General features: G+C 46.1%; 1 protein-coding gene across 3 annotated transcripts in view; it reads left to right on the top strand.

The window, feature by feature from the left end:
* Positions 1-25,550, top strand: part of atp13a2 (ATPase cation transporting 13A2) — a 60,574-nt gene that overhangs the window by 33,615 nt on the left and 1,409 nt on the right. For 2 of the 3 annotated variants that reach the window (XM_056273011.1, XM_056273010.1), the window contains exons 16-27: positions 1,007-1,213; positions 3,052-3,162; positions 4,921-5,077; positions 5,477-5,588; positions 5,837-5,961; positions 6,148-6,326; positions 11,430-11,522; positions 11,963-12,042; positions 14,707-14,859; positions 16,873-16,969; positions 23,021-23,244; positions 24,160-24,311. In XM_056273011.1, the coding sequence (XP_056128986.1) occupies positions 1,007-1,213; positions 3,052-3,162; positions 4,921-5,077; positions 5,477-5,588; positions 5,837-5,961; positions 6,148-6,326; positions 11,430-11,522; positions 11,963-12,042; positions 14,707-14,859; positions 16,873-16,969; positions 23,021-23,244; positions 24,160-24,311 (1,690 nt within the window). The remainder of the gene's footprint in view (positions 1-1,006; positions 1,214-3,051; positions 3,163-4,920; positions 5,078-5,476; positions 5,589-5,836; positions 5,962-6,147; positions 6,327-11,429; positions 11,523-11,962; positions 12,043-14,706; positions 14,860-16,872; positions 16,970-23,020; positions 23,245-24,159; positions 24,312-25,550) is intronic. The other variant, XM_056273012.1, reaches the window with a different exon arrangement.

The raw sequence follows: 25,550 nt of genomic DNA, 5'->3' as shown, positions 1-25,550 counted from the left end.
CAGTACTGATGTGGGAAGATGGTGGCACGAACTTACGTTTGCAGCAGCCTCACCCAGTACTGTCCATATAGTGTCTTTGTCCATGTCTGTGTCTAAGTTTGTGTCTTCGTTTGATGGCTGGGAGAGCTGGCACTGGATTGGCTGGGGGAGCCTGGTCTGCTGCATCCAGTGGGTCCAGGGACCACAGCCCTGCCTGGAGCTGTGCCCGAGGAGAAAACACCAAGGGCGGTCTGACAGGATGTGGAAGCAGGGCAGGCTAAGCTAACTGTTAGCCCATGCAGAGCGGCAGTTCTGATAACACCGAGGGCGGTCTGGCGGTGGCCTCGCCAAGCGTTGGCTGTGTTTTTAGTGTGAAGTGTGGGGAGGTGTGTCGAAGGTGTCTGGCAGGGAGAGCTGGCGTTGGATTGGCTGGTGGAGCCTGGTCTGTGGCATCCAGTGGGCCCAGGGACCACGGCCCTGCCTGGAGCTGCGCCCGAGGAGGAAACACTGAGGGCAATCTGACAGGATGTGGAAGCAGAGCAGGCTAAGCTAACTGCTAGCCCACACAGACCGGAAGTTCCGACAGTCATCCTGTGCTCGTTCTCTTGGACAGTGATATTTTTTGAAGTTTGATATGTGTTCTTGTAATTCATGGATGTGTTTTTGTCTTTGTGTTTCACTGCTGTGAGCTGGGGGAAACGACAGTGTTCCTGATTCCTGATCAGGACTTTTGAAAGTCTGTTTGATACTTCTTCTTTTTTTTTCATTCGGAAAATGGCAAACAAGATGTTGGTAGTTTTCAGATCTTTCGGTCCTTGAATTTATGTTGTTATTCTCAGGATGTTGACCCTGTTCATTGTGAAAATGGTATTGGATTCGATGCTGTTATTGTTGTCTTACTAGTTCTTTATTTATTTATTTTTTACTATTTTAGCCTAATTTCATTGGACAAGAGTCTCGTGTCTACACTGTATACTTTGCAGTTCACGTCACATGTCAACTTTCCTGTGTGTTGATGGCTGTCTAGACAGGAACCCTGACAGAGGAGGGATTGGATGTGTGGGGAGTGATGGAAGGTGGACAGGCTGGATTTTCAGAGCTGGTCCCAGATCCGAGACTCCTGCCCCCAGGTCCCATGCTCTCTGCACTGGCTTGCTGCCACACAGTGGCCCTGCTGGGTGGACAGCCCCTAGGAGACCCTCTGGAGCTCAAGATGATCGAATCCACCGGTTGGGTATGGTGCTGAGAAGCTTATTTTGCTTACCAACAGAGAGATTTGACTCGTAATTTGACTTCAAATTATCTGTAAAGACAAGCCCACATTGACTATTTTCACATGCACACAATTTAATTACTATCACTGTTGGGGTAAACTGATTAAGTTGTGTACATGAATTGCAAAATAATGACCTGCTCATTTTCCTGTTGTCATGCTTCCTGTAATTATTGATTAAATATACGTTCATGTTCTTTAGGTTTGCTATATATAAACTCAGCCATTTCTTTCCTGCAATAAGCTGCAGTCAGGCCACTTTAGTGATATTGTTGTTGGTCCTGTGCAATGTTCTCAGTTGCATTAATGTTGTTCTGGATGGAGATCATTCCTGGAGATTTAGTTTTACGGGTATGGCAGAGAGCTGAATCAAACTAATACATCATTCACAAGAGCGGTCCATACTCACCACACAGGATGCAACATGTTGGACCTAAGCCAGTGTGTGCACGCATGTGTGTGTGTGTGTGGGTGGCTTACTGTAATTTTTTTTTTATTATTATACATACATATACAAATACACAATGACACACACGTAACAAAAAAAGACCAAGAAGGGGAAAAAAAGAAAGGGGGAGGGCATATCAAGAAGGGGCACTAGCCTGGCGACCCCACACAGGGTAAGGTGCCAGGACCACCATCCTGGAAATACCCCAGAGTAGAGAGTGCAGAGCAAACCTAGTTTCAACTGACAGTTTAACTTATATTACCGACTGACAAGAGTCGCACATAGATATGAATTCCATGTCGTTTCAACACAAACATCATTTCCATGTTATTTCAGCTCAGATTCAACATATTTCAGAGAGCAACAAGCTGTATCAACAAACCTCCAGAAGAATGTGTGTCTAGATGAGATGTGGTGTGTTTAAGAATGACCTGATGGAAGTCCAAGGAGCTTCAAGTCCACTCTCCCAATTTTTGCAGAGTCTGGCTGCTTGTTCCATTGAGACCAAGTCCAGATATTCCTCGATCCAGTTAGGTTTCCTCACTTTTCAGCGGATGAGTATTGTCCTCTTCACCAAGAGACATGCTGCTCCAATCAGCCGTCGCATCATTTGAGAACTGATTCCATCTACTTTACTGCCCAGTATTGGAATATTTACACATAAAATAAAACTTAAGAAATTTATAATGTCGTCCCAAAGTCTTGTTGCTGCTGGGCGGTGCCACAATTGATGCATTAAGTGTACCAGTCCACCACAGCCATGCTAATATAAAGCCAAATCATTTCGATGCATTTTCTTCAGTCTTTGTGGAGTTGTTAATGACCTAAATACTTTTTTTGGGGGGGGGTTCCCCTTTTTCTCCCCAATTGTATCCGGCCAATTACCCCACTTTTCCAAGCTGTCCCAGTCGCTGCTCCACCCCCTCTGCCGATCTGGGGAGGGCTGCAGACTACCACGTCTCCTCCGATACATGTGGAGTCACCAGCCGCTTCTTTTCACCTGAGAGTGAGGAGTTTCACTAGGGGGACGTAGCTTGTGGGAGGATCACACTATACCCCCCACTTCCCCCTGCCCTCCAAACAGGTGCCTCGACCAACCAGAGGAGGCGCTAGTGCAGCGACCAGGACACATACCCACATCCCGCTTCCCACCCGTAGTCAATTGTCAATTGTGTCTGTAGGGATGTCCGACCAAGCTGGAGGTAACAGGGGGATTCGAACCGGCGATCCCCGTGTTGGTAGGCAAGGGAATAGACCGCCACGCCACCTGGACGGCCTCAAACTGTTTTCTTTTTAAAAGTGAATTGAAATTATAGTTTTGGAGGGATCATCTTTTTGTCATGTCTTGTAGGAGCTAAAAGAGCCAGAGGGAGATCGAAAGGTGGTCGACTCAGCATTCGGAGGTCACAGAGTTTTGGCCGTCATGACATCGCCTGCACAGCAGCCTGAAGCTGATGGTAATGTGAGTGTCTTTCCAACCAATTTAGGGGCTCCAGACTAACACATTTTTCCAACATTACATGTACATTTACTCACAATTTTATACAAAGCGACTTACAGGAGTCAGGAAGGGGCAGATAAATTCATGTGTCTTCAACAGGCACCATCGGGTCCTAAATAGTAGTGTAATTTTCAACTGTCATGTCAAGTGCATTTAGTACAAGTGTGCCTTAGATCAAGGGGAGTGACAGGAGAATAGAGTTAAAGTAGATGGACAAAAAGGGTCTGCGATGGTGTAGCGGTCTAAGCATCGGCTTTGTGTTGATGCAGTTGCCCACTGGGGTTCGCGCCCCAGTCTCATCAGATCCGACTATGGCCAGACTCGACAAAGCAGCAATAATTGGCAACCCTGTCTTCGGGAGGGGGGCAGAGTCGGCTTGTGTTCGTCACATGAATGCATCTCCGTGTGTGTGGGGAAAAATAGGGATCGATTGGCCACTAAATTGGGGGAAAATGGGGAAAAGTCAGAAATAAATGTAATTTAAAAAAAAAGTAGATGGACAAAGCCTCATATCAGTATAACAGACATTATCGTTGTCTTAAGTCCATATGATGCAAGTGCAGGTAGTAGGACACAAGAGTAGACACCGGTAACGCTGGTCTCTAAGAAAATAAGGGCACAACAGTAACAGACATCAATGATAGTATAAGTGATTCATATTAGACAGAAATGGCCACTTCTCAGTTTGAGAAATTAGTTTTCAGTGACACCAGCAGATTTTCGGTGGCATTTTAGGGCGGCACGGTGGCCCAGTGGTTAGCGCTGTCGCCTCACAGCAAGAGGGCCCTGGGTTCGAACCCCGGGGTTATCTAACCTTGGGGGGGGGTCATCCCAGATTGTCCTCTGTGTGGAGTTTGCATGTTCTTCCCGTGTCTGCATTTTCGCCGGGTGCTCCGGTTTCCCCCACCATCAAAAAGTCATGCAAGTTAGGGTTAATACCCCTGTCTGTGTCCCTGACCGAGGCAATGGCGAGACGAATTGGAGTTGGTCACCAGGTGCTGCGGCTGCCCCACTGCTCCTAGCTACACAGCTAGGGTGGTTTGAATCCAGAGCAGAATTTCCCGTGGGGATTAATAAAATGTCTCAAAAATCAAATAAAACTTTTTAAAAAATCAGCTTTTACGTCATGGGACTTTGGTCACACAAAGAAATTGACGTATTGTATGTTGAAACAAACCACTGAACTGAACACTGTTTGGCACAGAATAGGTCATTTGTGCTGTATCCATTGGCCAAATATAGATAATATTAGCATACTAGCAGGCAATGAAGTTTTCTATGTTATGAAAGTACTTCGGAGTCTCCTTTATACCAGATTTTGGTGTGCCATAAATCAGGAACACTATTTGCCATTTTATTTCATGTACTTGCGCACATGAAATGAAACAAAATATCGTTTCCCCCAGCCCACAGCAGTGCAACACAAAGACAAAAACACATCCAAAAACTAGAAGAACACAAATATCCAAACTAACACATATATCCAAACTAAAAAAACAAAAAAACCCAAGAAAAAATCACTGTCCAGAATAACGAACACCATCCAGAATGACTGTCGGAATTGCCGGTCTGCATGGGCTAGCAGTTAGCTTAGCCTGCCCCACTTCTTGTCAGACCGCCCTCAGTGTTTCCTCTTCGGGCGCAGCTCCGGGCCGGGCCGGAGAGTGAATGTTTAAACACGCATAACGGTGCCGATCTTCTCTGCCCTTTTTCTTTCAGTCTGCTTGTGAGTCAGTGGCGATTCTTCAGCGCTTCCCCTTCTCCTCATCCCTGCAGAGGATGAGTGTGGTCACCGTGGCCCCTGGGGGACGTCGAGCCCTCGCTTTCATGAAAGGGGCTCCAGAGATGGTGGCTAGCCTCTGCCTCAGAGAAACTGGTGAGAATTGACATAAATTCAGGATTCAAAGCCTGATGCAGAGGAGGCTGATGATGTAGGTTGATATTTGCAACATTTTGTATCACTATATTAAAAAAGATCGTTATACGTATGTAGTTATGACAAACCTCCAAAGAGCTTATTTTCCATCGCTATTTTAATTTCTAAAGAGCATATGTCATCCATCCATCCATTATCCAAACCGCTTATCCTACTCAGGGTCACAGGGATGCTGGAGCCTATCCTAGCAGTCATTGGGCATATTTTGTATTTTGAGCATATGTCAGTAATCAAAAATGTATTGAGAGAAAGTCAAAGACATTTTATTTTAAGTATCTTTGGTGCTGATTTTACTATGGGGAATTTCTTTTAACTTAACAGTTACTTCTTATTTTACAGTACCTGCAGAGTTTTCTGGTATACTGCGTGACTTTGCAAGTGATGGCTTCAGGGTGCTTGCACTCGGCTTCAAACCTCTGAATGAGAAGACTGACTTGCAGGCTCTTAAACGGTTAGACTTCAATACCACATTTCCTAATTCCTTGCTGCCAGAGTCCTCTACACTGTTGTTAGTCCTCAAGTGCTGAAAGAGATGGCAAATTAGCAAGTTTTTATCTACAAAATCATGTTGCACTGGTGCTCTGACACTGTATGGAAAAAGTTGTATTTCTATTAGGACTCATACTGGATAAATCCTTTTTGCAAGGAACTTCTGTGGTGATCAGAACTGAGTAACTCTGCAGCGGTGTCTTTCCACAGAGGCGCAGTAGAGAAAGAGATGCAGTTCTTGGGCCTGTTGGTGATGAAAAACCAGGTGAAGCCAGAAAGTGCCGATGTTATCAACACCCTGAGCCTGGCAAACCTTCGCACTGTCATGGTCACAGGTGAGAGATGTTGATGTTTTGTGCTACTCCGTTATCTTACGAGTCATTTTTTAAAAACTTGAATCTGAAACTTATTTTGTATTCCGTCCTTATTCAAAATATGTCACTTTTGGTCTCCAAGAAGAACATTTTCACGCCTTTCCATTCTGCTGTATTACATGCCTCCTTTGCCCACTCTACACTCAGGGGACAACATTTTAACTGCAGTCAATGTTGCAAGAAGCTGTGGGATGGTGGGGTCCAGCGAGCAGGTGATATTTGTACATGCCACCCCTCATACTTCCCAGTCCATGCCCAAACTGAGATTCCACCTGGGAGAAGGAGCGGGTTCCACATCAGAAGGCTCCATGGAGGTCCTCACTCAGGTTGGTTTCCCAGTCATATGCTCTCAATCCTGAGTCCTTGTGAAAAGGCTGGCTGCTAGAATATTCAAAAAATAGTCCAAATCGTCCAAAAACGGTATATATCTTGTAGTCTGGTGCACAGCTCTTCTATGCTACTGAAGTCTAATGATGTTTAATCTGGCAGGGACAGAGTGAACCAGAAACCTTAACGTTTTCATACAGGGCATGAGAGCTACTCGACCCCGTCATAGGGGTCATATTAAGTGAGTGTGGGGGCCATGCATAGTTAATTTTGAGAAGCAGGTCTTGAGGCTCAATTAGCCTTTATATAATGACTTTCCTTCACTGTCTTAATCTTTGACTGTTTCATCTGTGCTGGTACAAAAAGACAGTATTATATTCCACAGCCCTTCACTGATGTGGATTGCATGGCCCTCACTGATGTGGATTATTATTGCATGGATAATTGCATATCATTGGATTATGCAGCTTTAATTTCTACGATAAACTCTTATAATCTTAGGATTTTCAGAATGGCCACTTTACAGTTTTAATAAAGAGTTTAGATTGTTCTAATATACGAAGGTCTTGATGGACTGAAATGCCTTAAATTTACATGCTCAAACGTTAAACACAAAGTCATTTAACAGCATTAATAAGACATTATTATCCCGGAGGGGATTGTGTGTGTGCGCGTGCATGCGTTCATGGCCAAGCCTGAAATGTTGTGTGCAGCTATGTCTGTGTGATAAAGAACCTCTGTTTGCGGTAGTTAAAAACCTTTGGAAAACGTTTGTTCTCACCATCGCAGCTCCCTCTCTTCATTCACTCTCTAGCTTGCTCGGCCAACGCTGCTGTCTGTTGCTGCCTAATCTGAGTCAACTGTGAGCATGTAAGACTCGCCGCCACGCAGAAGTGCTGTAGTCTCCAATGTTAAAACGCCGCTATAAAAAAAATGTCAAAATCTTGCAAAATTTCACGGGTAGGATCAATAACAGTCACAGCTGGAAATCATGTCAGTAGCTACAATACAACATTTCCCGTGGTTGAGCTATGTTTTCTTGCTGTTCTATTCTTTTCTGTTCTGTTCTATGAATGAAAGTCAAACAGCAGGGCCATTCGCCTTCATTCATTTATCATGAAAACCACGACGGTGAAACACATTTGACCTCTTTTATTAAGGCCTTTGAATTTATGATTGCCTGATCTCTGCGTGTATTTCCCTTCTCCCGGTAGGTGAAAAAAGGGTTTAAACCAAGTCCAAATACCGGAGAAGGGCAGATATGTATGCCTGGCGGAGATCTGCACTATACTGAGTGCACTCCTTTAGTTATTCAGAATTATTTCAGTAATAAATCCTATTTTTCAACTGATTATTCTTCATTTTATATTTGTCATTTTGCTCTTTCGTTTCTATTTCTCTTTATTTTTCGACATTTGTTTTTAATCTTCTTATCTTGTAACCCACTTTGTACATCTATTTTTGATGAGTGGTCTGAAAAACGATGGCGCTCTTTTTGGACATTATCATAACTATCATCATACTTTATACTCTATCATTACACTATATTTACAATTTCATTTAGCAGATGTAAAAAACAAAAAAAAGGACATGCATTTTCATATGTTTTCATCTGAGAGTTAATACAACATAAGCAAGGATCTAGTCAGGAGGCAACAATGCAAGCAAGTGCCAAAAAACTAGGTTCAGGTCTGATAGAACATAGGTGTCAATAGGCAGTGCACAAAGGCAACGCATAGGGTGCATAGAAGTGAATTTTTTTTTCATGTTAATCCCATCAGGTGTGGAGGTGTTCGAGAAAGAGCTGGGTCTTCAGCGTCTTCTTAAAGATGGACTCAGCGGATCGAATGGGGTTTTGTAACTCGTTCAGCCACCAGGGAACTACAGAACAGAAGAGTCTGGCTAGTGGTTTAGGGCACCGTTGGGGCGGAAGTGCCAGATGCCTTTCATTGGCAGAACATAGTGAGCAGGACTGAGTGTAGACCTGAATGAGGGAGTTCGGGTAGGCGGGAGCTGTTTTAGCTGTTGTTTTGTAAGTGAGCATCAAGGTTTTGAATTTGACGCGGGCAGTAACTGGGAGTCAGTGGAGGGATATGAACAGCGGAGTGACATCGGCTGTTTTGGGTTGGTTGGTTGGTTGAGGAGATCATAACTATCATCATACTTCATTTGAACAGATGTCTTCAATAAAGCATAGACCTTTACCTCTGCTTCTACTAAAAATAAATCCAATAACTCTATTCAACTACTTTGGAAATTCACAAAATTCAGCATGATGTGAAAAGAGTCTGCCTAATCGTGTTCACAGTCACCGAGACGATTCATTATTAAGTGATGAGGTCACAGAAATGGTTTCCTTCTTATGATTTGTCCACATGGATCATCTTTGTGTGAGCAGCACTGTGTTGTATAACAGTGTATCACTACTCCGGTGTCTGACGGGCACACCTGGCATGATGATGCCTTCGCCTGGCTGCAATCCCAGCTGCCATGGTCACGGCAAAGTCTGGGCGTCAGTTATATTTCAAATTGATTTTAAAATTTTAATGCTCAATTTTAAGGCCTTAAACGGCCTGCTAGAACACATACGTGGGCTGTTAGGCAATATCCTTGCCCAAATTCCAACAACATCCTACCGATTGATTGGCGTCCCCCTCATATTCTTCATTATATCTTATAAAATCTGCACTCAACTGAGTGAGCTCTTCTAATGAGGTCTTCGTTCAGTCATAGAGTCCATGGTTGTTGAGAACGGGGAGCATTTTAGTGGGTTTGCTGACATCTACAGGTTAAAACCAATGTAAAGGTTAATACATGCAAGACTGGTCCTGTTACTCTGTGACGTTAGCATGGCAGGATAAACACAGCTGCACATAATAACATTAATAATGGCTCTGTCTGATTTAGGTGTACCAGCATTGACAGACAACACTAATAGCATTGTCAATGATGGTTCTTTAGCACACCTACAGCCAACAGAGCCATTAATGTTATTATCTGCACCTGTTTATCTTGCTATGTTTACATCACAGAATACCAAGACCAAGGGCGGCAAGGTGTCACAGTGGTTAGTGCAGTTGCCTCGTAGCAAGAAGGTTCTGGGTTCGAGCCCCAGGGTAGTCCAGCCTTGGGGGTGTGGAGTTTGCATGTTCTCCCCGTGTCTGCGTGGGTTTCCTCCGGGTGCTCCGGTTTCCTCCCACAGTCCAAAGACATGTAGGTCGGGGCGTCCGGGTAGTGTAGCGGTCTATTCCATTGCTTACCAACATGGGGATCGTCGGTTTGAATCCCCACGTTACCTCCGGCTTGGTCGGGCGTCCCTAAAGACACAATTGGGCATGTCTGCAGGTGGGAAGCAGGATGTGGGTGTGTCCTGGTCGCTGCACTAGCGCCTCCTCTGGTCGGTTGGGGTGCCTGTTCGGGGGGAGGGGGAATAGCTTGATCCTCCCACGCGCTACGTCCCCCTGGCGAAACTCCTCACTGTCAGGTGAAAAGAAGCGGCTGGCGACTCCACATGTATCGGAGGAGACGTGGTAGTCTGCAGCCCTCCCCAGATTGGCAGAGGGGGTGGACCAACAACCGGGACAACTCAGAAGAGTGGGGTAATTGGCTGGGTACAGTTGGGGAAAAAAATGGGGGGGGAAATAAAAAAAGAAAAAAAAGACATGTAGGTCAGGTGAATCGGCTGTACTAAATTGTCCCGAGGTATGAGTGTGTGTGTGTGTGTGTGTGTGTGTGTGTGTGTGTGTGTGTGTGTGTGTGTGTGTGTGTGTGTGTGTGTGTGTGTGTGTGTGTGTGTGTGTGCATACACACAGGGTGTTGTGATGCGTCTAGTGCAGCAGTGTGTAGTTGGAGGGAAGGTGCATGTGTTCTTCCAACCCGCTTGTGTCCTTCCTGCCCTTAGCTTGCTGCCGCTGGCTAGCCTTTGTGGCGAATAGGGAAGCGTCCTAGCGTGTAAGCCTTCCCTTGCCAGTACATAGCCTCTCCTTCACCAAGACTCCTGCCAGGCCTCCCCGTGGCCACACGTGGTAACTGGGGTCTTGCGGCCCCAGGCTAACTTGGCAGGGGATCTCGGAGCAGCAGTGGGCCCCAGAGATATGGTGTGCAGGCCCACCCTGGTGGACATGCCCTGGCACCTATCAACCACTGCCCCGCTGCCTTGTGGGTGAGTCTGGGGAGACATAAGGCTAAGGGAGCTTACCTCAACAGAAAAGCAAGCTGTGGCGGTACGCTTCGAGGTGGTTTCCGAAAAACTGGATTTCCGGCAGCCCCCTGCAGTTGTGTGGAGGTGCCGGTCGTCTAGGGATCCCCCTTGCCATCGGAACCATCTCCTCTACAATCAAGTCAAGTGGCGTTGGGAGAAGCGCACCGCCCATGCCACTTTGAAAAACCATCTCTGCGCAGGTATCTTCTGCTATCTGAGTCCTCAAAGGACCCACAAATAGAAGAAGATGGTCATCATCGGGCACGATGGACAACCAGCAAGCAAGCAAGTGTGTGTGGGCCCTGTGAGATGGCCTGGCGGCCTGTCCAGGGTGTCTCCCCGCCTGCTGCCCAATGACTGCTGGGATAGGCTCCAGCATCCCCGTGACCTGAGAGCAGGATAAGTGCTTTGGATAATGGATGGCTGGATTACCAAGACCAGCCTGCCATGTTTTTAACCTTTACACGTGTTTAATCAGTAGATGTCAGCAAACTCATTAAAATGGTCTCGGGATTAGTGACTCTTCAAGAAAGACTCCTATTCTGTTACAGGAAACATTTTCAAGCTTTTTCTTTTCATGTTTTATTAGGTTTTGTTTTTTTTGCCAAAGATTGTGTTACCATGTCCTGAATGACAGAGCCTGACTCTTTATCTTTTAAATTCAGCAACTAAATGTGTAATTTATCATCAAAATGTGCAGAAATGTCACATTTTAGTTTGTGCCCTTCAGAGGTGCCATTATTTTCTTTTAACCAAGAGATTCAGCCAAAGATAGTTGAACTAGGGGGTGCCTAGATGTTAGCAGGTACATCTACATGTTGTGGTATTTATTTACCATGACCAGGGTGGAGTTTGACAGCCGTCACCACTGACTTGTTTCCCCCCCCCTCCTCCTTCACAGGGTTTGTACCAGAGTGGTACCAGCTATCACTTAGCTGTCAACGGCAAGTCTTTCTCCGCCCTCTGTGACCATTTTCCTGAATATCTTTCAAAAGTAAGATTCTGTGTTCCATCCCATAGTGGAAAAATAAATGACAAGGCAACCTGCAAACCTCGGTCAAGCATTTAACCGTAACACGTTACGTCACAACTAGAGGCATGAGTTGAAGGGATGATGGTTCAATAATAACGATAGTTTCCTCGAACCAGAGGAATGATTTTGACATGTTTAAAACTTAGGTTTTCTTTTTTTTTGCACAGATGAAATCACTTTCTATGTTTCTACCAAGCTAAATTGTGGGAATTCAAAACTGCATTTAAGAAAAGCTGAATGGAAATGCCAAATTGGGGGGAAAATATTTACTGTAAACCAACTAATGGAAAAACACCTGATTTGTGTGTTAATGTTTTTAGCTCTCTCAAAAGTTCCTTTTGAATAAGATGAACATCTGGACGGAAACATGGGTATTGCTTTTGTTGTTGTTCTTAATGCAGGTGTTGATGCGAGCCACAGTATTTGCACGCATGGCCCCTGAGCAGAAGACCCAGCTGGTGAAGGAGCTTCAGAAACTGAAGTGAGTTGCAGCAAAAACTGGGATGAATGGGGGACAACAGAGGAACGACTGACTTGAAAAAAGAATAGAGGTCCAGAGTTGGCAGATATGGAATTGAGAGGAAAAATACATGGAAAGCAAAACATAAATCTCCCTATCACCCTTTTTCGGGTGGTGTTTGTCTTCCTCAAGCTCAGGTCCTCTACGAGAGGCCTGGGAGTTCGAGGGTTCTGCGCAATATCTTAGCTGTTCCAAGGACCACACTCTTCCGGACAGAGACCTCAGATGTTGTTCCTAGAATCTGCAGGAGCCACTCTCCCATTTTGGGGGTCACAGCCCCTAGTGTTGCTATTACCACTGGGACTAATATGGATTTCACCTTCCACATCCGATCTAGTTCTTCGTTGAGCCCTTGGTATTTCTCTAGCTTCTCAGGCTCTTTCTTCCTGATGTTGCCATTGGTTGGGATCGCTATATTGATCACTACTGCTGTCCTCTGTTGCTTGTCGACCAGCACAATGTCTGGTTGGTTAGCCAGCACCTGCTTGTCAATCTAGAACTCTGAAGCCCCACAGGATCTTAGCTCTGCCATTCTCAACCACCTTTGGCAGTGTCTCCCATTTGGACTTGGGGACTTCCGGTCTGTATTCAGTACAGACATTCCTGTACACTATCCCAGCCACTTGGTTATGCCTTTCAGTGTATGCTTTCCCAGCTAGCATTTTACACCCTGCTACCAAGTGCTGGACTGTCTCAGGGGTGTCATTGCACAGCCTGCATCTTGAGTCTTGTCTGGTGTGGTAGACCACTGCCTCGATTGATCTGGTGCTGAGTGCCTGTTCTTGTGCTGCTATGATCAGAGCCTCTGTGCTGTCTTTCAGTCCAGCCTTTTCTAGCCACTGGTAGGATTTCTCGATATCGGCTGCGTCTTCTATCTGTCGATGGCATATTCTATGGAGGAGTTTGGTCTTCCATGATACCTCCTCTTCTTCCTCCCCACTCTGTCTTCTGCCGCTTGAGGTACTCACTCAGCAGATCATCCTGGGGGGCCCTCTTTCTGATGTACTCGTGGATGTTCCTTGTTTCATCGTGGATAGTGGCTCTGACACTCAATAACCCTCAGCCCCCATCTTTTCGCTTGTACAGTCTCAGGCTGCTGGACCGAGCTGACAACGTCCCCACCAACTCAGTGGCTGGGGGAGGGGAGAAATCCCATATTAAACAGGCCCTGGTTAAATGTGGTTCTCCTGACTGGGCGTTTGTCAAAGCCAGAAGGATGCCCAAACGGTGCACCAGCCAATCGCAGAGAGGAGATGGACAACCGCTGCCTAAGCGTAAACCATGGTGATTCCATATGTGGCGGGAGTGTCGGAAAAGTTGAGACGCATATTATCCAAACACTGCATCTCAGTTGCTTTCAAACCCCAAAACATGCTGCGCCAGAAGTTGGTCCACCCCAAGGATCAGGTCCCCTGGCACAAACAGGGCAATATAGTGTACACTGTTAAGTGCTGGGAGGATTGCCATGACTTGTACACTGGGGAAACTAAACAGACGCTGGCGAAGAGGATGACACAACACAGGAGAGCTAACACATCAGACCAGGACTCCGCAGTCTACACCCATCTACAGGCCAGTGGCCACTCTTTCAAGGATGAGGATGTGCACATCCTTGATAGGGAGGAACTCTGGTTTGAACAGGGAGTCAAAGAGGCCATCTATGTGAAGCAGGAATGACCATCCCTGAACTGAGGGAGAGCCTGAGAGTACATCTGTCACCATCTTAAAATGCTGTGATTGCAAACATTCCCAAATCTGCTGTGAATAGTACACATGGTCATTGAAACTCTAGTTAATGGTCACACTCATATTTGCATATGAAACCGGTCGTTGGTTTCAGTTGTTATGCAACTGTATTGTTTATAAGGGTGGGAATACTTGCAGTCAGTTTATTTTTATTTTTTTTATTTTGATGTACTTCATTAGTCCCCATGGGGAAATTCATGCTCTGCATTTAACCCATCCTAGCGGTGTAGCTAGGAGCAGTGGGCAGCTGCTGTGCAGCGCCCGGGGACCACCTCCAGTTTGTCATGCCCTGCCTCGGTCAGGGGCACAGACAGGAGTATTAACCCTAACATGCATGTCTTTTTGATGATGGAGGGAAACCAGACCACCTGGAAAAAACCCACACAGACATGGGGAGAACATGCAAACTCCACACAGAGGACGACCTGGGATGACCCCCAAGGTTGGATTACCCCGGGGTTTGAACCCAGGGCCTTCTTGCTGTGAGACGACAGCACTAACAACTGGGCCACCATGCCGCCCAAACTAGACTGAATTATACAAATTAGACTGAAGAGGTCACTTAGTTGAGTGATGAAACGTATCTATCAATAAACGTTGTATCCAGATGAACCGATTCAACCTTCTTTGAGGTGGTTTCCATGTTTAGTTGATCGGTGTGTGTGTGTGTGTGTGTGTGTGTGTGTGTGTGTGTGTATATTTTATATACATTAAAAAAAATGATCCCCTTGATTATCCATGTACCAGTGAAGAGCTGCAGTCTGTATTTCACACTACTATGGTCATGTGGGCACACCGTAGCGAGGAGGAACTTGACAGTCATTAACCTTCAGAGCTGTATTACCTGTACTTACAGACAAACCTGTCCTCTGATTGTAGCTACCGTGTGGGGATGTGTGGGGATGGAGCCAACGACTGTGGGGCCCTGAGGGCCGCTGATGTGGGGGTGTCGCTGTCTGAAGCCGAGGCCTCCGTAGCCTCCCCTTTCACCTCCAAGTCAGACAACATCAGCTGTGTACCGCTGCTCATTAGGTAAACATGCACGTGAGTGTGCACACATACACAAACAGTGCATTTAAGCCATTTACGTCCATTATGATTACTATTCAGAGTTTTTAAGATGTCTATAGGTCGACACGAATATATCTTCCAGTTGCTGAGTCTCTTAAATTGCTCTGGACAAAATGTGACTGCTAAATGTGAAAATATAAATATAATAAAAATAGCTTCACCCTTTTGTTTGGCTCATTCGTTGCGGCACAGCTTGTGCTGTTGTTGAGTTATAGGACCAGTGTGTAGGATTTAGGGGGCTCTATTGACTGAAATGGAATATAATATTCATATCGATGTTTTCGTTAGTGTATAATCACCTGAAACTATGAATCAGTGTGTTTTTATTAGCTTAGAATGAGCCCTTCATATAGCTACATAGGGAGCGGGTCCTCTTCCACAGAGCCTGCCGTGTTGCACCGCCATGTTTCTGCAGTAGCCCTGAACAGACAAACCAAGCACGGGCTCGAGAGAGGGCCTTTCGCATTTTTACGATGAAGTGGCAGTTTGAATTTGGTGGTGCTGGCGCCACTGCCCCGGTTGGAAGATGAAGAAGAAGAAATGGAAGTGGTTGCTGATGCTGGCTAACCATTTTGTGTTGAGAAGTTTGAGAACCCAAATGTTGACAAATTTTAAAGACTAAACTTAATTTTGGAACCTCATCACTTGACATATTATGGCTACTTGACACGGTTGTAGATGATGAATGATGACATAATTTTGGAAGTAGCTACTGGTACCCGAAGGCCACTGTAGGTTCTCCTACACGATTGGAAAGGGAGGGGTGAGTGTCGGGGTATTCAGTTGGTTGCAATCTGCAACCTCCTCACCATTAGATGCCACTACATCCTACACACTGGTCCTTTACTTGATAAACAAATTCTTTACCAGTTAAGTCCCATCAAGGTAGCCTACATGGTATTCTCCACCATAATACCCACCCTCTGTGTATCACTGGACACACATGAAAGTCTGCATCCTCCCTAACTGGCATCGCGGTCATGCTGGTGGCGTCTTGTTAGAACAAGGGATTGCACATGTCAATTTGAAATGAAACGCAGAGAAAATCAAACCATTACACACCCTCAACATTGCCACAATAGTACTATATATATATATATATATATATATATATATATATATATGTGTGTGTGTGTGTGTGTGTGTGTGTGTGTGTGTGTGTGTGTGTATAGTTTATGTTAGATGAGCTGTGTTGACGATTTTCATGTGTTCCCTTCCAGTGTATGACAGGAAGTGAACTTCTTAATCAAATACCTACTGTGTAGGGGAGTATCCGGGTAGCGTAGCGGCCTATTTGTGGCCTACCAACAGGCGGATTGCTGGTTCAAATCCCCGTGTTACCTCCAGCTTGGTCAGGCGTCTCTATTGACACAATTGGCTGTGTCTGCGGGTGGGAAGCCGGATGGGGGTATGTGTCCTGGTCGCTGCACTAGCGCCTCCTCTGGTTGGTCGGGGCGCCTTTTCGGGGGGGAGGGGGAACAGGGGGGAATAGCGTGACCCTCCCACGCGCTACGTCCCCCTGGTGAAACTCCTCACTGTCAGGTGAAAAGAAGCGGCTGACAAGTCCACATGTATTGGAGGAGGCATGTGGTAGTCTGCAGCCCTCCCCGGATCGACAGAGGGGGTGGCGTAGTGACCGGGATGGCTCGGAAGAGTGGGGTAATTGTCCGGGTACAAAAAGGGGGGGAAATCCCCCCTCCCAAAAAAAACAAACGTGCTCATGGTTCTTGAGAGGGTGGTGGGATCTGATAAAGGTTAGTGCATCTATTGCTTCGGTGGAAACAGTAGCAGAAGCGTCTGTATCCGTTACTGCAAGTTCAAGGCGTTTTCTAAGCAGTCTTCAAATGAATTAAAGTCACTGGAATGGAACTTTTATAAGACAGCTTATGGGTCTGTAAAATTTGAAATGTATTTGTGCCCTCTGTGGGAACCAAGTTAATCCAGGTTTTTTTTTTTCTTATCTTTTCTGTTCAGAGAAGGCAGGTGCTCTCTGGTCACCTCCTTCAGTCTCTTCAGATACATGGCCCTGTACAGCCTCATCCAGTTCAGCTCTGTCCTCATTCTCTACACAGTGAGTAGCGGTGGGCTCCATCGCACACTCACTTTTACACACTCTGTCTCTGCCCCGTCCTCGGGTTTCTGCTTATCCTTAGAAACACAACGATATTACAAAAGCAACACGTACTGAATTCGAAGGAACCGAGTTGCTGTTCAGTTAAAGAACGCAGTCAGTTGACATAAACTACACTAATCTACAGACTTTACATAACTGTAGAGACAGGAAGGCTTCTAGTGGTCATGGTTACTTTAAAACAAGTGTGGTGGATCAAACGGTGTGCCAATTTGTCTTGGAAACACATGGCCATTGTAACTCTAGTTAATGATGTGCATATGCAATTTGCATATGAAACCGATCGTTGGTTTCGGTCGTTATGCAGCTGGGCTGTTTAGGTTGGGGAATACCTGCAGTCCCTTCCGGGGGGGGGGGGGCAGGCTTATCCAGAAAGGGCCAGTGTGGGTGAAGGTTTTTGTTCCGAGCAAGCAGTTACACACCTGTGTCTCCTAATCAGGTTCCCCAGCAAAGACCCTACTGGTTGGTTAGTGGGATCAGGTGTATAACTGTTTGGTTGGAACAAAAACCTGCACCCACACCGGCCCTTTCTGGGTAAGAGCCCACCGACTGGATGGGTCACTTAGATGAGTGATGAAACGTTTCTCCCAATAAACGTTGTGTCCGGATGAACTGATTCAACTTCCTGGGATGTTCTTGCCTGGATTATGGAGTACACATCAAGACATGTCTTAGGAAATGTTACACATCTCCTTCACAAAGAGTTCATTGCATTTTGGATCATAATCAATGGATGTTTCCTTACCTGTTTTCAATGGTACCTGGAAATGCTATTGTACACACACACACACACACACACACACACACACACACACACACACACACACACACACATATATATATATATGTGGCGTCCCAAACATTCCCAGTGAGTGACGTATCCAGTGAGAATGCGGGGCATGGAAGACCGGGAGTGTTATAACATTCCCGGTCTTCCATGCCCTGCATTCTTGGGGACTTATAAGTTTCTAGGAACAGCGTAGGAAGATCTTTGGGAAGAAAGGGTAAGTTGTAATGCTGAAAGATGAGGTGATGTTGGTAAATGAATGGCAGGACAATGGGCCTCATGATCTTATCAGAACATCAGCGTACTTTTTTTGAGGGGGGGGGTGGCATGGCATGGCTCAGGAGGTAGAGCGGGTTGTCGTCTAGTAATCGAATGGTTCCTGGTTCGATCCCCGGCTCCTCCAGAGAGCATGTCTAAGTGTACTTGAGCAAGACACTGAACCCCTAACTGCTTCTGATGGACAGGTTGGGGCCTTGCATGGCAGCCTCCACCATCAGTGTGTGAATGTGTGCAGTAAGGTGCAGTGAGGTCCATGGCTGGGTAGGCAGTGAACTGTATTTATTTGTGCCCAAGAGAGGCACAAGCAGACTCTGCCTCAGCAGCCTGCGTTCACGAACGCTAGCTTTGGGAGCAAGCCATCCTGAATAGGGCATGCCTTTTATTGATAAAACAACAAATTTTACATGATTTTTTAAATTATTTTTTTACAACAATCTTAACAAATTAAAGTTAAAAAATGAATATGTTTTGTAACTATCATGATATTTCATTTTTTTTCTTATTAGCCTGGGTGAGGCACTGCCTACCCTGCCTCCCCTGACTGCACATCACTGAATGTGTGTATGAATGTGTGTGTGAATGTGAGGCATACATTGTAAAACACTCTGATTGGTCGGTAGACTAGAAAAGGGCTATATAGTAAATGTAATCCATTTACAATTACCATTTACATTTAAATTGCCGTCAGTGAAATGTGTATGTCGGCTGTCTGTAGTTCATGTCTGTTTTATGTCATGTTTATATATTTTTTTATCAGGGCTGCCCCCAAATAGTCAACCAATTATTAGTCGATGAGAAAAGTCTTAGCCGACCACTATTTCATTGTTCACTTAGTTGCAGAAAAAAACTATATGAAACGCTTAAAAAACCCTGCATGAAACGTGTGAATGCTTTTAATTTGAAATAAAGAAACAGGGAGCGGTGACACTCAGTCAGTCAGGGACATGATACACGGCTGGTTCCTATGGTTCCTAATAAATTAACGAAATGTTCTGCCCCCTCGCTGGTTGTTCTGACACATCAGAACCGTTATTCATTACCTCTTCCACCGGTGTCGTTAACAGGCGGCTCGCTTCATGCGTGCTCTTATAACATTTAAGGGCTCATTATTATTATAATTATTATTATTATGGTTTTCCTGTCTAGAGAACGTGTTCATGGCAGACGCTTGTACACTAAGACTCGTTCGTTAGAGACTCCCTCCCCATTTGTCCTGTTGACGGCACACAGCATGTCTTCATGTCTTCACCGCCATGGTTTCCGCTGTTAAGCTCGGGCGACGGGGAGCAACGGCAGAGCAGAGCGCCCCATCTTTAACTGCCACGGCTCCGGGAGGTGAAACACGTTGGAACCCTTCTTTTCCGCGTTGGGGGCGTCCCCCACTTCTTCTGGCGTGTGGTTAATAAGCGGGCTACGGTTTCTCTTTGTGTATTTTATTCAATAGGCTCCTTTTTAACCGCGACCCGACCCCGGAAAAGCGGCGGAAGTTGAGATGAGATGAGATGCTTGTTTTTCAGTTGTGTCGTCAACACGCCAGCCTTTCATAGGCTCTGTGCTGGCAGCTGCACACCTGGTGCAGCGATGCGGTTGCGGTTTCAGACTTTCACTTTAGGCTACAGTTACCACAGAGAACATCACAAGGTTATTTCCTTTGTAGATGTGCTGTAAATGTGTTGTGTTTACTGTAAAGTGCTGTCAAATATCACTGCTTTGCTCGTTGTTGTTTCTTCCACTAATTTAAGGTCAAGCTCTTTTTTTTTTTCCACCAGGCAAGTTTGCTCATACAGTGGCTCATTTGGGGCCCTGTGATGGCCTGGCGGCCTGTCCGGGGTGTATGACTGCTGGGATAGGCTCCAGCATCCCCGCGACCCTGAGAGCGAGCGGTTTGGATGATGGATGGATGGATATTACGGTTTTGTATTTCTATGTAATGTGGCACAGTGTTAAAAATGTTACTTTTGCATTCTTTCTCAGCCCCCGAACTCGAACCATTTTCTTATACCCCAAAAAAACATATATTTAAATAATTAAATTAATACCATGAACAGGCAACGAATAGTTGACAAATGGCTTGAACTTACAGCTGCTCGTTCACTGGGTAGATCTTTGGTCGGGGGCAGCCCTAATCTTTACCATGATGTACTGTCACTGTTGTGGGCGTGGCTTCCTTCCCTGGCACTCTCGGGCTCCCTTCTGATTTGAGGCTCATTCAGCTTACCTGCCCAGGGTGCGTGCCTGCCTTCCATCAGCTCCACACTTTTCTATCCACTCGTGTCCAGATCTTTGTTTCAGCTCCAGTGGCAGTTTCTCGTTCTCGGCCACTCTGCAACTGTATAGTCGGAGTTACTCCCAGTGTTGTTTGCGTTACCCGTATTTACCGTGTCTCCTTGTGCTTCCAAGATCACTACTCCGGTTCCCCTGCCTGCCTGTCTCACTTATCCAGCCACGCTCACTTCCTCGTCTGTCTGTCCTGCTCAGTTTGGCTTTGCCATCCACCATTCAACTCAGTCCAGCTCTGTCGTCGTCTCTCTACTTTCTGCCTTGCCTGCCATTCTCATTCCCCTTTACTCCTACAAGAATAATCATTACATTTATATAGCCCTTTTCTAGATACTCGAAGCGCTTCACATTGAAGGGGGGAACTCACTTCAACCACCACCAATGTGCAGCACGGCAGCCATTTTGCGCCAGAATGCTCACCACACATCAGCTTGAGGTGGAGAGGGAGGAATCATTGAGCCAATTAAATGGCAGGATGATTAGGTGGCCAGATGGAGAGAGCCAGGTTGGGAATTTTGCCAGGACACCGGGAGAGCACCTACTCTTTGTGATAAGTGCCGTGGGAGCTTTAATGACCACAGTGAGTCAGGACCTCAGTTTTACGTCTCATCCGAAGGACGGCATCTCCTACAGCACAGTGTCCCCGTCACTGCGCTGGGATTTGGTATTTGTTGTTTTCATTATAAGACCAGAGGGAAGACTGCCCCCTACTGGCTTACCAACATCACTTCCAATAAACCCCTTTTCCATTACTTAATTCCATTGTCTGTCTGCCTCTACTGATCATAACAATCTATCATATTCACTCACCTGACAAAATAGGTGTAATTTCCCAGCCCATTCCCGCCCAAACTGGGATTCATCTGCAAAAAGGAAGTGTTTCCAGCAGCCCAGTGTGTGTCGAAGATGAGCATTTGCCTGCTGAATTTCTTTATAATGTGGAGATACAGCCAAGATCCTGGATGAGCTTCCCTCAGATGGTTAGAAACCATCTGAGTGGAAAAAATTACCAGGCAACTCAAATCTGTGTTGGTGGCTGGTCGACTATCCAGGAATTTGAGAGATTGGATGCAGTTATTCTGACGCGGCCCCCGTGGTCTGCCGCTGTGATGCTGAATTTACTACCTAACTATAAAGTGACCTTGGAGGCGACCTGTGGTTGAGAAATGATGGTTCACTCCTTTTTGTTGTATTTGCAGTCAAACACCACTTGCATGCTCTAGCACAGGGGTGGGCAGTCTTATCCAGAAAGGGCCGGTGTGGGTGCAGGTTTTTGTTCCAACCAAGCAGTTACACGCCTGTGTCTCCTAATCAAGTTCCTCAGCAAAGACTCTACTGGTTGATTAGTGGGATCAGGTGTGTAACTGCTTGGTTAGAACAAAAACCTTCACCCACACTGGCCCTTGCTGGATAAGACTGCCCACCCCTGCTCTAGGATGTAGTACAATGGCTTTACTGTCCACAGCAAAAGTTGTCTCTTGAACTTATCCATCATCCAAACCACTTATCCTGCTCTCAGGGTTGTGGGAATGCTGGAGCCTGTCCCAGCAGTCATTGGGCGGGAGGCGGGGAAACACCCTGGACAGGACGCCAGGCCATCGCAGGGCCCTTGAAATTATTATTCTGTGTAATTAGCATTTTTGAGAGAATATACCAGGTGAATTGACTGTTTTTCCACAAAGTAGAAATGTTTCCATGAATAAATAAACAAATTATTGCAAATAAAACATTCAAAGATTTTTTAAGAGTTTGCATGGAAAATTTAGAAACTTTCAGTTTAGCTCGAGAAAAATTGACTCGAACTTTCCATGTTTAAAACTTTTGCCCCATCTAAATATCCCAAGTTTCCTTCAGTTCCATAATGCACTTTTTTGGGTATTGCAGTCAAGTGTTGGACCACCTAACAAAGGAAACCCCCCAGCCTCACTGGAAAGTCATAAAAACAAAAAAAAAATTATTCCATTATTTCTAACCGCAGCATCTGCTGGCCAGAGGTGATATTGCATTCAGTAAGGACCAGATTTTGGGGTATCACACTGGTGGGGGGGGGGGTCTCAGCAGACAAGCGCAGGGGCCTCCCAACAGCATGTGGGCACGCCCACAGATATTGGCGGCCTGACAGCACCCAATCCCACAGGCCAAGTTTCATGTCACTCAGATGTGTGACCTTTTGTGACATATACACCCCCAAGTTTAACACATCCCATCCTTTACATTACTGCTGTTTAGTATGATGACAGATACCTCAAACTGCTGCCTTTTCTCCCCATTTAATTACTTCCTGTGTTGCCTAACAAGAAAACTGGTGGATTGGCTACATGCACAACAGTTTATTTTTCTTGCAACCGGGACGGAGATAGCAGATTAGATTTTAAGAAGCCATATTGTTACCTTCTCTGGCAGGTCATTTCTTCTCATCAGCACAACCATTTGTCACTTATTGCAAATTGTAAAATGCAAATGCCAATTTTTCTTACGTATAAACTTACTTGCCAAGCTGTCTGAGCCACGTAGATACACTCTGTGCAGCTACAGCCCAGCCAGGGTTTTGTGTCTGATCGGCTCTTGAGATTACATTTTCATCACCCACCGCTGTCCCTGCAGCAGCTCACAGCGACTCCCTGCTTTCTCCCGTCTCCGCCCAGGTGAAGACCAATCTGGGAGACCTACAGTTCCTTTACTTCGATTTGGTCCTCGTAACACTCTTGGCGATTGTGATGGGGAAAGGGGGCCCCAGCACGGAGCTCCATCCCCGCAGACCCCCGGCCAGCCTGCTGGCCTTGCCTGTCCTGGGGAGCCTGTTCCTGCACACCTCCATGATCATCCTGGGCCAAGTGGCTGCTCTCTTCATCACCATGTCACAAGACTGGTCAGACACGCTTTGTATATTTTTATGGTACTTTTATGGTAAAATTAAATGGGGTCAATGTAGTAGGAACTCAGTCAGAAGGAAACCGTGTGACAGAAACAACCTGTCGATTTTTTTTTTTGCCTTTGTTGTCATGGCCATGAAATGAAACTCTGTTTGCCAGACCATCAGTTGGAAAAAAAAAATCCTACTGAGTGTTTTCAGCACTGAAGCGCGGCAGAGCGTCCTCCCTGGCCTCTCCTGTCAGTGTAGCGGTCTATTCTGTTGCCTACCAACAAGGGGATCGCCAGTTCGAATCCCCGTATTACCTCCGGCTTGGTCGGGCGTCCCTACAGACACAATTGGCCGTGTCTGCGGGTGGTAAGCCAAATGTGGGTATGTGTCCTGGTCGCTGCACTTGCGCCTCCGCTGGTTGGTCAGGGCGCCTGTTTGGGGGGGGGGGGGGAATAGGGTGATCCTCCTACGCACTACGTCCCCCTGGTGAAACTCCTCACTGTCAGGTGAAAAGAAGCAGCTGGCGACTCCACATATATTGGAGGAGGCATGTGGTAGTCTGCAGCCCTCCCCGGATCAGCAGAGGGGGTGGAGCAGCGACCAGGGCAGCTCGAAAGAGTGAGGTAATTGGCCGGATACAATTGGGGGGGGGACCCCCCCAAAAAAAATATTGATGACTGTGTGCTGACAGACGCTATATCTACAAAATTGGATGATGGCATTTTCCTGGCAGGGACCTATTTGCATTTTGCAAAGTTCGTAGGTGAAGTGTGACGGAGATAGAAGCAGATGAAGTTGATAATCTTTCCTACCATTGCTGTAATATTTGCTGTTCGTTTCATTTCTTGGCGCGTCTTTCTGCGGTAGACATACAAGATTTCCCCTGCGTGTCGTTCATTCCTCGCCTCTCTCTCTCTTTAGGTATTTTCCACTAAACTCAACGCAGTCTGGAGCGGCTAATCTGCCCAACCTGGAGGACACGTGTGTGTTCGCCCTGTCTGGCTACCAGTACATCATCATGGCCGTGGTGGTCACCAAAGGCTACCCTTACAAAAAACCTCTGTACCACAACGGTAAGTAGCCAGAAATCACCTGTCCCTGTCGCACCGTGCATTTACTCAGGTCACAGATCTGTCTTTGGGAAATAAAAGGAAAACCCACGCATGCTCAATGGGTGTCACGGCGTCACTATTTCCTGGCCTGGGATGATTTGGTGTATTAGGAAAAACCTCTTTTGTCTTCCAAGGCTAGAAACAAAATGCAGTTTTTGCTTCCCTCCAGTGAGTAAAGTCTTGTGATAAGCAAATCAAAAGGATATCGGAGGAGGTCTGACTTCCTGGAGGAAGTCCTAGTAACCGCTCTCATCCTGTGCAGTAGTTGACTGCTGGAGATTTGCACTCGTTTTTGTTTCTTGTTAACTGCCTTTATTCGCTTTCTGTAGTGTTTTCAGATGTGTGGGGAACAATGTTCATAGATGTTGTTATTGTTATTATTATTGTTATTATTATTCAGATCAAAGTGATTAAATTGATGAACCTTTTACCCAAACCTTGAATATCTTTATTTAATGGAGACAGTGTCTTCGCCCTGCCTTGTCCTAAAACCAGACGTGTATCACAAATGTAATTCTGATCCATGACACGGTAATTTGAATGGAGACAACTTCTGTATGAGGTTTAAAAGGGGTTGAAGTTTGTAGACGTGCCATTTTGTGGGATTTAAGAAAGCAGGTGGTGTTAAGGAGATAAAATCAGATACCAGACCACTCTGATGAACAGTCCTTACTGATAAATGGGAGTTTCACTTCCAATGTGTGTGTGGTTTTTTTTTCAGTAGTTTCTTTTCTTTATTGTCAGCATATTGTGCCCACATGGACACAAGTCCATGAATACCGGGATGGCATCCAGCGCTTTACCTGTGCCCCGTCCATAGGGTCAGGGGTTATGTCAGGAAGGGCATCCGACGCAAAATTTTGCCAAATCGAGGGCGTCCAGGTGGCATAGCTGTCTATTCCGTTGGCTACCAACACGGGGATCGCCAGTTCGAATCCCTGTGTTACCTCTGGATTGGTCGGGCGTCCCTACAGACACAATTGGCCGTGTCTGCGGGTGGGAAGCCGGATGTGGGTATGTGTCCTGGTCGCTGCGCTAGCACCTCCTCTGGTTGGCCAGGGTGCCTGTTCAGGGGGGAGGGGGAACTGGGGGGGAATAGCGTGATCCTGCCACGCACTATGTCTCCCTGGCGAAACTCCTCACGAAACTCCTCGCGAAACTCCTCCTTGTGCCAGCCCTCCCCGGATCAGCAGAGGGGAG

The sequence above is a fragment of the Lampris incognitus genome, chromosome 2, assembly GCF_029633865.1.
Source record: "Lampris incognitus isolate fLamInc1 chromosome 2, fLamInc1.hap2, whole genome shotgun sequence".
Lineage (NCBI taxonomy): Eukaryota > Metazoa > Chordata > Actinopteri > Lampriformes > Lampridae > Lampris > Lampris incognitus.
This window is presented reverse-complemented; position numbering and strand designations above follow the sequence as displayed.